Source organism: Ananas comosus, linkage group 23 (genome assembly GCF_001540865.1).
Source record: "Ananas comosus cultivar F153 linkage group 23, ASM154086v1, whole genome shotgun sequence".
Classification (NCBI taxonomy): domain Eukaryota; kingdom Viridiplantae; phylum Streptophyta; class Magnoliopsida; order Poales; family Bromeliaceae; genus Ananas; species Ananas comosus.
In genome coordinates, this window is record NC_033643.1 from 3,620,749 (window position 1) to 3,634,381 (window position 13,633).

At 33.8% G+C, this 13,633-nt stretch overlaps 1 protein-coding gene and 1 long non-coding RNA gene across 2 annotated transcripts; one reads left to right on the top strand and one right to left on the bottom strand.

The window, feature by feature from the left end:
* On the top strand, positions 1,612-13,259 carry LOC109728370 (peroxidase 1-like). The gene is made up of 4 exons (XM_020258763.1): positions 1,612-1,668; positions 6,223-6,435; positions 11,361-11,579; positions 12,668-13,259. Exons 1-4 carry the CDS (start codon positions 1,612-1,614, stop codon positions 13,097-13,099), a joined length of 921 nt encoding a protein of 306 aa, XP_020114352.1. The 3' UTR covers positions 13,100-13,259.
* Positions 6,861-11,089, bottom strand: LOC109728164. Its single transcript, XR_002220929.1, has 4 exons — positions 10,719-11,089; positions 8,849-8,911; positions 7,153-8,765; positions 6,861-7,065 (listed from the first exon to the last, which is right to left on the bottom strand). It is a non-coding gene; the product is annotated as an uncharacterized LOC109728164 (long non-coding RNA).

Here is a 13,633-nt window from a genome sequence, read left to right on the forward strand (position 1 = left end):
GTCGTGATCAAATAGTGGTCGTAAAATTTGACAATTTTTGACGGCCTATATGAGCTTTGCTTGTTTTAACGGTGTAGAGAATCTTAAATTGCTTGATTTTGATTAGAAAATTCCTTCTATACTATTTTAGATAATTGTTGATAAACTCGATTACGAACCTGAGAAAGTCTAACCTCTCTATTTTAAGAGGTGTTATATTTCATGGACCATTCATTTTTCAACTCTTAAGAATGAACTAATGATAATGATTTTTAAATAAATACAAAATTTGGTTTCTAAATGATTTCTTAAATTATGAGATCACTTCAACGGCTTGCGATTATCAATTTGAAGGTTTCAATCATTCAAATTGACATTGATAGCGACAGGGGTCCCAATCCTATTAATAGGATAAGTAGCCTAGGACCCTAATTATATATATATATATATATATATATATATATATATATAAAGTCCGGTTACTATACTCTTATGAGTACGATCGCCTTCGTACTCATAAGTTGTTTTCGATGATAGAGGTTCCGAATTGACGATCCATACCGTTAAAAGTTATCTAGAGCATTTAATTTAAAACTTCTAGAAATCAAATTTTATAATTTTTCGATATCATTTACCTTACGATCAAAAGCTCACAAAATTGACAAGTTTTAACGGCCGGTATGGAATATTTGTTAGTTTAACGGTGTAAAAGAATTAGAATAGGTTGAATTTTTGATAGAAAATTATATTCACTACCTAAATAAAGATCAATAACTCCAATCTTAAATTAAAGGATCCAATCATCTATTTTTAGGACGTCGTTCGATTTTGACCGTTCATTTTATGCCCGCTTGATGGACTTTATAATGATTTTAAAAAATTATGAAATTTATTTTTAGAAGTTTCAAATACTCCAGATCATGTTTAACGATGTGGATCGTCGATTCGAAAACCCCAACATTGAAAACAACTTATGAGTATGAAAGGCTTTATACTCATAAGAGTATAGTAGCCCTACTCTATATGGGTCCGGCTACTATACTATTATGAGTACGATTTCTCTCGTACTCATAAATCGTTTTCGATGATAGAGCTTCCGAAGCGACGATCCATACCGTTAAACGTTATTTACAGCATTTAAAACTTCTAGAAATTAAATTTTATAATTTTTCGAGATCATTTACCTTACGATCAAGAGGTCACAAATTTGACAATTTTTAATGGCCGGCATAGGATACTTGCTAGTTTAACGGTGTAAGAGAATCGAAATTGGCTGAATTTTTGATAGAAAATTCTATTCATTACATAGATAACGATCAATAACTCCGATCTTAAATTGAAGGCTCTGATCATCTATTTTTAAGACGTCATTCGATTTTGACCGTTCATTTTATATCCGCTTGATAAACTATATTATGATTTCGAAAAATTACGAAATTTATTTTCTAAAAATTTCAAATACTCTAAATCATATTTAACGGAGTGGATCGTCGATTCGGAAGCTCGATCATTGAAAACAACTTATGAGTATAAATGGCTCTATACTCATAAGAGTATAGTAGGCCTAGCCTATATATATATATATATATATAGAGAGAGAGAGAGAGAGAGAGAGAGAGAGAGAGTCCAGCTATGGTTTCCATCAAGTATTGCCGACGGTCTCTAGTGCAAGTGGTAAAGTATTTGCTGGTTGGTATTCAATATCCCAAGTTCAAAGTTTAATTACTCCACATTTCCAACTGAATTTATTTCTAAAAAAAAAAAAAGAAAAAGAAATACTAAGTATTTGGTGCTTGTAAGTTTTTTCCTATTAAATCTAACCTTTAACCATTTCTAATAAATAAAAAAAATTGATACGCCGTTATTAACATATTTAGGATAAAAAAGACTAATTTTGATTGTTAAATATGAAGTTTAGTGTTTAATTTCCAACTAACTAACCATACGGCATTTTAAACTGCACGCATTAACCAACCAAAAGCCTTCATATTTTAGACGGCATATTCATTAGTTATTTAGAGCAATGCTAGCGCTACAACAACTTTTTATAAAAAAATTTTACAACACTTTACAAATTAGCATACATGGCGGTGTATATTTATTCGGTCGAAAAGCGTAAATCATGGGAAATAAACATGACTTAAGTTTTCAAGGTTGAAATTCAATCGTTAAGTTGTATAATTTGTGAAATGTTGTAAGGTCTACTTGTAAGCAACTGAAGCTCAAAACGGATTCTCTAAATCTTTGTTAGGGGTTAGGATTAAGGCCGTTGGATATAGGGTTGTACTTCTACAACCCATTTTGAGTTACAAACTTAGCATTTTTCTATCAATAATTTATAAAATCAGCATTCTAGCTAGAGTCTATGGGCGTGTTTGGTTCGCTTCTTTTTCACCATGGAATCAGAATCGGAATGGATGAATCCGTTTGTGGGTGTTTGGTACGCGGGAGTTCCATTCCGATTTCGATTCCCGAGTGGAATGGGAATGCCCCAATCACCCCTTTTTTCAATCCGGCCTAGGAGGCCGGATTGTAAGTTGAATCCGGACGGAATGGATATTTATTCGGATTAAATTTATTTTTTCAACTTTTTAAATTAAAATATAAGTTAAATTTTAAAAATTAAATATATAATTTTAAATTTTAATTTGAACTTAAATTAAAAATTAAAATTTAATCAAGTATTTTAAATCTAACTTATGAATTTGAATTTAAATTAAATTTTAATTTATATGAAGTTTATTCAAATTTTATTTCAAACTTAAATTAAATTTATGGATTCAAATTAAAATTTAAATTGTAATTTTAAATTTGAATTTGAATAAATAAAATTTTAGTTTCATATTTTGAATTATCCACTCAACTTCAAAGATTAATTTATTTTAAAAAAATAGATTTAAAAATTTGATATTATTTAAAAATTTTGATGTAAATTTTTAATATTTAATATTTAATTTGAATTTAAATTAATATATTATAAAGATAATGTTCGTATATTAAATTTGATTACGGTTTTTTATATTCCACCTCGAACCAAACACCAACCAATGGAATGATTTATTCCGATTTCCGCATTCAGGTGAATGCAATCAAACGGAAATTAGGTAATGAGCCATTCCGATTTCGTGATTCAGCTTATTTTTGATTCCGATTGCCGATTCTAACTCCGACTTCGAACCAAACACCACCCTTACATATATATAATAATTAGCGCTGGAATTACTAATTAATAGCACAAAAAGATCGGTGGCTATTAGCTTTTCTGCCCTTAGATTGTAAAGATGTGCTGGTTAAGATGGATGTGGGGCCCCTAGGTGTTGAGTGCGGTGGTTAATTGAATAGTATAATCGACGGTTAAAGATATAAAAAAGGTTTAAATCTAACGGCAGAAAACTTGGATAGTTACAATGCTTCGTGCCTATCGGATAATACCTTCAGCACCGGATCATATATATATAGTATTATATATATATATATATATATATAGTATATATATAATTAGAGCAAAGTGCTTACTCTGCAGGAGCCACGTGGAGCTGCTCCTGAGCCTGTTTTCAATGATGAGTTTCCGAATCGACGATCGGCTCGTTAAACTTGTTTAACGTTATTTTGAGTTTTTCTAGAAATAATTTTTGTGATTTTTCGATATCATTTACCTTGAAGCAATCGAAATCATTCAAATTTATAATTTAAACATGGCCTGAAAATAAAATTTCTATAAAAAGTGGTAATATAGCAACTAAAATTTTCTGATCAGAAATATTTGATTTTGTTGTAGCGATGTATAAGAATTATTTGTATCAGCAAATTTCATCTGAATTTTGAATACTTCTTACACCAGGTAACTTGAAAACGGTAGATATCAACCATTGAAAAATTGATGATTTTTGAATCCTTTCGATCACTATGGTAATAATGATATCAAAAATCACAAAAATTATTTTTTCTTAGAACTTTCAACTGCACTAGATCAATCTAATGGAGCAATCGTCCGGATTCGAAAATTCCTATCATCGAAACGGCCTCAGGATCCAGAGCGATTCCGTGCCCTGAGAGCATAGCCAGCACTGCTCTCTCTCTCTCTCTATCTCTCTCTCTCTCTCTCTCTTCTTTATATATATATATATATACTTAATATATATATATGGGAAGGGTCAAATTTTATTCGTGGCCCCTAAACTTCAAAAAATATCATAGATGCCCCTATAAATTTGATTATATCACAATTACTCCTACAAATACTTATTATTTTTCAAATATACCCTTACCCTTACCATTCATCTCTTTATAGAATGATAAAATATTTAGATTATCATAATATGGTCAAAATATCCATTTTGCCCTTAACTTCTAAAATTTTTTACAAAAGTATTTTAGCATGATATATTTACTTTAAAATATTAAAATAAACAGTAAAATATATCATTTTACTGTTGTGTGGTTTATAAAATAAGATACTTTATATCATTTATTTTAAAATTCGAGATGCCAAAGCACAGAAATTTGTGCTAATTCAAATAACTTAATTCACATCATGCATATATATTTAAGTTATATTTTGAATGAATTGTTTAATCTTATTTTAAGGAGTCAATTGATACTTTAAGCAATTTTTTGCTAATTTTTTTTCAATTGATTTTTTATTTTTTAGCTTAACTTGTCAGGATTATATATATTTTTTTAATTGACAAAAAACTTATCTCTAAATGTAGGTTATTTATAAATTTAAAAGAGTGTTTATAAAAGTATAAATGATTTTATTGTCAATTAAATATTTTAAGATGGTAATGACAATAAGGGCAAAGTTGGAATTTTGTTTGTTGTTTATTCAAAATTGATAATAAATTAGTGTAAAGGTTATTTATGATATTTCAATTTTTATAGGGGCATTCATGATATTAGACTTATTTGGAAGGGTAGTGATGAAATTTTTCCTATATATATATATATATATAGTCCCACTATGGTAAGTTGAGAAGTATCACTCATGTGATGCTTTTTTTAACTTTTGAATCGACTTCTTTGATTATTTTCTAATTAATATTATTACCCTATGGGGATCACTCAACTCTAGGAGATCACTATTATTTTAACTCTAAAACTCTTGATCCAACGGTCAAAAAAATTGGAAGCACTAACTCCTTTATATTTCTGAAAGCATAATAATTCTACAACATGCATATATATATATATAGAGCTAGACTCATATGCCTTCGAAAGTACAGAGGCCTCCGTACTTATAAATTATTTTTGATGATGCGATATTCGATTTGGCGATCGGTTCTATTAGACATGATCTATGCTATTGAAACTATTTAGAAATCAAATTTCATAATTTTTTGACTTTATTTGCCTAGTGAACAAGTAGTCTAAAAATAAAAGGTTGAAAATAAAAATTTCATAAAAAATAGTGAAAAAAGACTCAAATTTCAAATTAGAACTATTGATCTTGTTATTGATGTTAAATATAATTTTTTATTAAAGTTTCATATAATTTAGATTGTTCTACACCGTTAAACTTAAAAACGTGCCACATAAACCGTTAAAATAGTCATTTTGCAATCTTTTGATCACTTACTAAATAATATTTAAAATAAAAATCTCATAAAAAACAGTGATAAAAGACTCAAATTTCAAATTAAAAATATTGATCTTGCTATTGATGTTAAATATAATTTTTTATTAAAGTTTCATATAATTTAGATTGTTCTACACCGTTAAACTTAAAAACGTGCCACATAAACCGTTAAAATAGTCATTTTTTAGACATTTTAATCACCTTAGTAAATGATGTCAAAAAATTATGAAATTTAATTTCTACATAGTTCCAACAGCGTAAATTATACTTAACAGAGCCGATTGCCAAATCGAATATTCTATTATCGAAAACAATTTATAAGGCTGGTATATGCATGCAAATGGGACGCTATATTTGTCTGATTTTGTTGACTAAAATCTTGTGTTTAATTTCACTCCAAAAGGACAAGAAAATTTGTATGTTAGTTTAATTCCTCTGATTACAATCAATAGTAGATAAACACCAAAAAAAAACAATTAAAAGGTTACTGACATTGAACAAGTAGATAATTAAGTAGTATTCATATTGTAGATTAATCTTCAAATATACAATATTTTTACTGTAATTATCTGCTCTGTTAATGTCACTATCCTGATATTACCAACAAAAATTATGACAAACGCTCAAGCACGTGTGACACACTCACGCTCCATGCACACACGCAGGGTTGCGATGGCTCCGTCCTCATCGACTCGACCGCGAACAACACCGCCGAGAAAGACGCCATCCCCAACAACCCGAGCCTCCACGGCTTCGAGGTGATCGACGCCGCCAAGTCGGTCGTCGAAGCCCAGTGCCCCGAAACCGTCTCCTGCGCCGACATCCTCGCCTTTGCGGCCCGCGATAGCATCACCCTGACCGGCAACGTCACCTACCAGGTGCGACACAAGCAACAACTTAAGTCACTACAACAAAAACGGTATATAGCGACACTTTTAAATGTCGGTATAGATCAATAAAAGTGTTGCTGGCTAAATTACCGACACTTTTAAAAAGTGTTGCTATATGTGGCGTCGCTAGGTTTATAGTGACACTTTTTAAGAGTGTCGGTATAACCTAAAAAGAGTGCTACTAATATACCGACACTTATTTAAACTTTTAGCAGCACATAAAAGTGATGCAAAATAATATTCTAGCAACACTTTTTTTAATTTCAGCGACACTTTATAACTGTCCCATTTTCTTTAAATATTCAAATTTTTCTTGATGCATCACACTTTAAAATATAATACCACTCAATGATGATTATCATTAAGCATATCTTTAATTTTATTCGCTTTGATTTGCATTAAAAAAGAAAGCATATAAAAGAAATTTTATAGTTACACAAATTAATACCAAAATGTCTCGAAGTATTATCCATATATCTTTAAACGAGTATTTAGTCAGTAAATCACAGTACCAATAATCTCTAGCTTTTCAACCCAAGAGAAGGAGAAATAAAAACAAAAGCTAATAATATCATATCAGATCCGGTCGTAATGAGCTCGGCAATTAAGATGTTGAACCTACAAATTAAACAATACTGAAGTTAATAAAAGATTAGTCAAACAATCTTTTAACATGAAAACCAATTAATATAAATTTAATTTTACCTGAAGGGCAATCCCGACTAAAGAAAAGAGAGAAGCTATATGATGCACAAATCAGGACCATCAAAGCAAGTATGAAACAAGTTCTATTCTCTGTTTCGACTTTTTTTTCTGATAAAAGAGAAAGTAGCATGCACCTTTCACTACTGTGTTGAACAAACAAGGGCCTCTACCAACAGAAACAATATGAATACTCTGTAATACGGAACTAGAACCTTTGCTCATATATTTTCATTGAATTCAAGTAATTCAACTAATCCAATGAAAAGAAAAGGGATGCTACAACGTCAAAATACCAACAGAAACAATAACTAGTAGTTGAAAAGAAATACAGTAAACAACAACTGCACCTTACTCGAAACCCTAGCACCAGATACCCCTAAAACTATATTTCATTTTGCTTTTTCGGATTGGAGCTAAAAGTTTATCATATATTAAAGCATTTCCTTTGAGGAAGCAAAAAAGCCCGAAAGATAAGACCCACTCAGTTAACAATTGAAACACTTTATTGCATACAATAAGTAAATAAATCATGAAAAGAGAGAACCATACATTTCGACTGGTAAAATTAGAAGTGATGCCTTTACATCATAGAAAGAAGCAACTACTATTGATAATGGAAAGAAGTACTAAAAGAGAAGGAACCAGAAGCAATTAAGAAAAGCATAGAAGAGAATGATTATAACGCTATCAAGTAAGAAATAATAAGGGATTAGACAAATGAGTAGCATGTTGCATAGCAATATTTTATGGCGGTTTTATAGCTATAGAATGTCAAAAATCGGAGGCTTAATAACTGTCCATTCCTGGACATTGAACTGAGAAAGATTCTCGAAAAAGTTGTAACCATCACTTGAAAATCACAATCGTAGTTCTATAAATAAGTTCCTAAAATTGGACTAATACCAAATTACTCGAAGTACTCTTTTTTGTAGTTTAACAAAAACACTAGCAAAATCTTGAGATAGTACAAAGTTCAAAGCAGAATCCATGAAAAGCACTTCTATCTGAATTGTGCAGCATAATTTGCCCAATTTTAAGAAAATATTATGCGATCCATAACCAAACTGAATTATAAATACTAACTAGGAAAATGCTTTCAAAATTGTCCACTCCAAAACTTGTCTTGTGAATGAGCAGTGTTCAACGACCACCAAAAGAAATAGTAGTGCTGGGCTCCTCCTATATTTGAACTAAACTCACCTTGGGATCTGGTGTCTTATAAGCATAGACCGCATTTTAAGCATAGACCACATTTTAAGCATCACATCTTTTAAGGTGTTGGAAACTAGAAGACCCACTCACCCACAGACAAGCAGATGCAAGCTACAATGTTGATATTGAACAGCTTAAAAGCAACAAAATTAGGTAAAGATGAACTCTGCATTTTAAACACTAACATCCAATACACAACCATGACAACTGATTGCAAAGCAAACAAAGTATACAGTAAACAAACATCATGATCACTACATTTATTCTCGACAAAACAGAAAAGAGTGTACAATTATACTTCTCAACACAGTCTTATTGCAGTTATATGAAGGCCAAATGGACAGACCGCAACACCTGGTTGAGAGCGCTTATGAAATTCCAAGCAGCTTCTTGATGTCTTTCTGCAAGTGGACACAAAAGCGTTTTTAACAGTCTTATCACTCAGAAGTGAAGCTGAAAACATTGCGGACTAAACTAATTTTACCTCGATGCTCAGTGGGGAGGTGGTTGGGGCATAGCGGTCAACGACGTCCTTGTCCACCAAAAACTATAGATAATAAGCAGAATTTAGGCCTTGAAGAACAAAATATAAACACTAATAACTCGTACACTTTGAGAAGAACCAAGTGTCCAACTAAAATCTTTTACAAGTTCACTTCCAACGGACTAAACAAGGAAACCTACTCTGCTAAATGTGTCCTGTTAACTTCATCTGTATATTCAAGTTTGTGCGCTAGCGCAATTAGTGTGAGTCCTACACAGCTGATGCGACCACTTTTAGCAATCCAATCACACAAAATTGTGATACTCCTAACAAGGAAAACCTGAACTGTGTTTTATCTTTGTTACTTTTATTGGGGACCTTTTTTTCTCTCTTTTTTTCCATTTTAGAACATTCAATGCTTCCATTATTAATTGGCTGTAAATAACAAGCTTAAAGTAGCTTAGTTTAGCTTTTTTATATTATTTTAATTTGAAGGTTACTCTGTTTTGCTTATTCATATTGTATGGAAGTGAACTTTTCTCATACTTTTGCTGTTTTTTCTTTGTTTTGTTGAACTGTTTCTTAATTTATTACTCTCCTCCAATGTCTCAAGGTGCCATCTCTTTATTTCCAGTGTAGAAAATCATTGCTTTTTATTCCTGATGGGCTGCGAAGTAATAAAAATAGGAAATGGGTGTCATAAATCAGAACCCAAAAGTGGCTAAGTTGTACTTTGCCAGAGAAATGGTTCTTTATATATGCATTGTAAAAGTATAGTTTAACCTTGCTTCTTATTATTACTCTTAACTTAACTTGGGGTTACCAACTATTCTTTTAATATATCGTCTCATACCATTATTAATTTTCATGTTGTTTCTTTATTTTCCGGAACTAGAGTGTTAATTTTTGCCTATCTATATTCCTTTTGTTCGGTTCTATCAGATGAAGCTAAACTCTTCAAGGTAAGGATTAATATGAAGTCTAGATGTGTTTCAAATTATTAACAAAAAAATATGATAAGGTTTTTCTCTTTTGTTTGGTGAAATATCAATAGGCCTTAAAGAAGATATTTGGTTGACAAGTATGTCTATGTAATCAACTACAACAACACCAGCAAAAAAATATTACAACCAAAATTTTCTGAGAATTAATAGAATCAATTGAAAAGGAAAGCTTGCAACACACAAACTACACAAGTAACATTACTAGCTAAAACAAAGGAAGATCTGAAGCAAGACGAACATAATCTGAAAGGTATGAGCTTCTATTGTAATAAGATTTAGTAATTTTAGGAAAGGAAACCAGGTCATTGTCTATCATCTACAAGAAACGTCAAAACATTCTTACTACTAAAAAAATTCATTGATCAGTTAAGTTACAGCACATCAAGCTTGCTTTCTAAGATCATGCTTGGAAAAATCTGTTAGGAATGATGCTTGACTGTTAGGAATGATGCTTGGAAAAATCTACAAACAGGAGACATCAGAACGCAGTGATCGTCGCATAGGATCAGTAACATAGGATTGCTAATACCACAGGATCATCAGAATACAGTGATCGTAAAACAGAACACCACATTGTAGTTATCAGGGCATGCTTCTATGCAATCTAATGCAGAAAACATCATAAGATGTCAAAAGAAAAGGTGGTGATTAAAAAACAGAACATGGCATTGTAGTTAGCACTTAGCAGGGGCATGCTTCTGCATCATGAAATCTAGAAAACTTGTACTTTCAAATTTCCACACAACCAAAACATGTACTTCTATGCGATTAACAAGGGCTTTTACAGCAAAGATCCAAGGTACGATCCAAAATACATACCATATATAAATGGGATATATATAGGATAATCGATCGATCGAGCTCACCTTCTTCTCCGTCTACCCCTTCGACGCCTTCGACGCCGCCGCGAGCACCACCAGATCGCCGGACTCCTGCTTCCCCACCACCGTCGTTGCCTCGACGTTTGGCGCTTACTCCTCCGGCGACGGTCCCCGCGAGATCCTCGAAACCGAACTCCGGCCGCCGGAGCCCTAGCTTATCGGTTGCGGCGACGGAGGAGCGGGAGGAGGAGAGCGAGGGGGTTTGAGTGAGGGGAGAAGAGGGTACGACCTAGGAGAAGACGATTCGTTCGGATGTGGAGGAGGAGGAGGAGGAGGAGGGGAACGAGGGGAGCGAAGGGGAGGAGGAGGAGAACGAGGGGAGCGAAGGGAGCGATCAGATTTGGTTTTTTTTTTTTTTTTTTTTTTGGTATTTGGGCTTCTACTTGGGCCTTGCTAGGTTTTTTTAATAATTTAGGAGTTTTTGAATCTTATAAATTTTGTTTGGATAATTGAGCTTTATCTTTGGGCTTTACTAGTTTTATTTTTTAAAATAAAAATTATACATAAATTGGGACACTTATACAAAAGTGTCCCAAAAATGTGTCGCTACAACCCAATTCTCTTGTAGTGAGTTGACAGAGAACGATATACGTCCGATCATTTGTTTACACTCGACGTGCGTTCCAGGTCCCTGCGGGACGCCGCGACGGCACCGTCTCGAACGCGTCGGAGGTCATTCCAAACATCCCAGCGCCGACCTTCAACTCGACGCAGCTGATAAACAGTTTCCAGGCGAAAAACCTGACAGCAGAGGAGATGGTGATTCTCTCCGGCGCCCACACTGTTGGTGTGTCCCACTGCTCCTCTTTCCTCAACAGGATCTACAACTTCAGCAACACCAGCCAGGTACGTATATAGTGCACACGGCTATACCTGCAACTACTTATATTCTCCCAATTCGTGGTTACCTCACTACAACAGAATTAGGTTATAGGAACACATGTTTGGGACACTTTTGAGTAAGTGTCCCATTTATGCTAAAACTTAAAAAAACATCTGCTAATGCCTAAATATAAAGCCCAATCCAACCAAAAATAAAAGATTACTCTACTCAACCCACCACACCCAGTCTATTTGGCCCGATTACAAACAGCAAAGAAAAAAAAAAGAAAAATTAATTGCCATCTTTTCTTCTTTCTTCACTCAATCCACTAAAATTCTAGACGAAGAGCCTTTCCTGTCATCCTTCTCCGCCACCGCAGCCAACGAGATAGAGTTTCAGCGGTTGCTAAATGCTTAAATAAGTGCTGGTAAATTAGCAGCACTTTTTTAGGTTACAGCGACACTCTTTAACTGCCACTATATACCTAGCGACCCCACATATAGCAACACTTTTTAAAAGTGTCGGTAATTTTAGCTAGCAGCACTTTTTTGACATGTACCTATATTTAAATGTGTCGCTATAGACCGTTTTTGTTGTAGTGCCTTCGCTAGTATATATATTTACGCCGACAAAAAAAAAAAAAGAGAAGAAGAAAAAGTAGGAGACTAATCGAATTGTGCGTCAAATGATGCGAAAGTACTGTTGTTCTTTAAAAACTAAAGCTACTGACCAATAATGTTTTTAATGTTTGTGTTCAGTATTAGCTCTTCCTCGCATCTGATTAATTTCGAGAAACGTAAACTTCGATTAAATGAGGTGATATTGATAATATCTACTCTGGCACCATGTTAAATAAGATGAAACAATTGTTATTCTGAGATGCTTTCAATAATTACAATTAATATTGCAAGTAACCACCTGAAATGTTTTTTTTTTTTAAATTAAATTTCATGTTTTCTTAGAAGAAGAAAGAATATATAATTCGTGCCGCTAAGTGTGCAACATTTTTGTTTTTGTTTTTTTTGGGAGAGAAAAGGTATATATATAGCTAGCTACTTTGTTCATTCATTAGAGAAATGAATTAAGTGTATGTATGTGTACGTGCGTGCAGGTGGACCCGACGATGAGCCCGGCATATGCGAAGCTGCTGCAGGCGCTGTGCCCGTCGAACAGCACGCGGTTCACGCCCATCACGACGGGGCTGGACGTGATCAGCCCCGGCGTGCTGGACAACAAGTACTACGTCGGCCTGACGAACTCGCTGAGCCTGCTCACGTCCGACCACGCCCTCCTCACGGACGCCAACCTCAGCGCGGCGGTCAGCCGGTTCGCGACCCACCAGTCGGCGTGGGAGTCGAAATTCACCAAGGCCATGGTCAGGATGGGCGAGATTCAGGTCCTGACCGGGACCGAGGGACAGATCAGGCTCAACTGCAGAGTTGTGAACAATGCCTCCACTACTGCAGCAGCAGCAGCAGCAACTGGGTTTGGGTCTGTGGTGGGCTCTAGCCACTATACTGCTGGAGGGGTGGCCACTATCTAGTCTAAGTTATGATTGCATGAATAAATTTTAAAAAAAATTACATATATAAATAAATGTAAGTGTGTAGAGAGAGAGAGAGAGAGAGAGAGAGAGAGAGAGAGAGTGTAATTTGTGGTGTGAGAACTTATTTTATATCTGCAAGCATGATATTGGAGTTTAATTTGGCTAATTGCAGGGGTATTAATATTAAGTAATATTAATATTAATATTAAGATAGAAATAAACTGGCGAGACACGTAAATATTTTGTTAATGCGCTTTTCACTTAAACTGGAACTCATTGACCCGACAGATCGAGCATGCTTTGGTAATGTTTAAATTTTTTTTTTTTTTTTTTTTTTTTTTATTTATGTATGATGGTTAATTCAGTAGGACGGATAACCTTAGATTAACCTAGTTAACTTTCTCATCGGTATGGGTTACTCCGTGCATCAGTACTGGTTATTTTGAAACGCTGGCAAGAGTATCATCGAAATGAGAGAAACTCATATTTTTCTAAGAAAATAATTTCTCTGTACGGTACCTACGGTCCCTA

Bases quoted from the DNA above. Each gene is read 5' to 3' on its own strand.
- LOC109728370 (XM_020258763.1), top strand. From the start codon at position 1,612: ATGGTTTCCATCAAGTATTGCCGACGGTCTCTAGTGCAAGTGGTAAAG. The intron at 1,669-6,222 runs GTTGGTATTCAA...GCACACACGCAG, and splicing joins AAGTGGTAAAGTATTTGCTG to GGTTGCGATGGCTCCGTCCT. The intron at 11,580-12,667 runs GTACGTATATAG...ACGTGCGTGCAG, and splicing joins ACTTCAGCAACACCAGCCAG to GTGGACCCGACGATGAGCCC.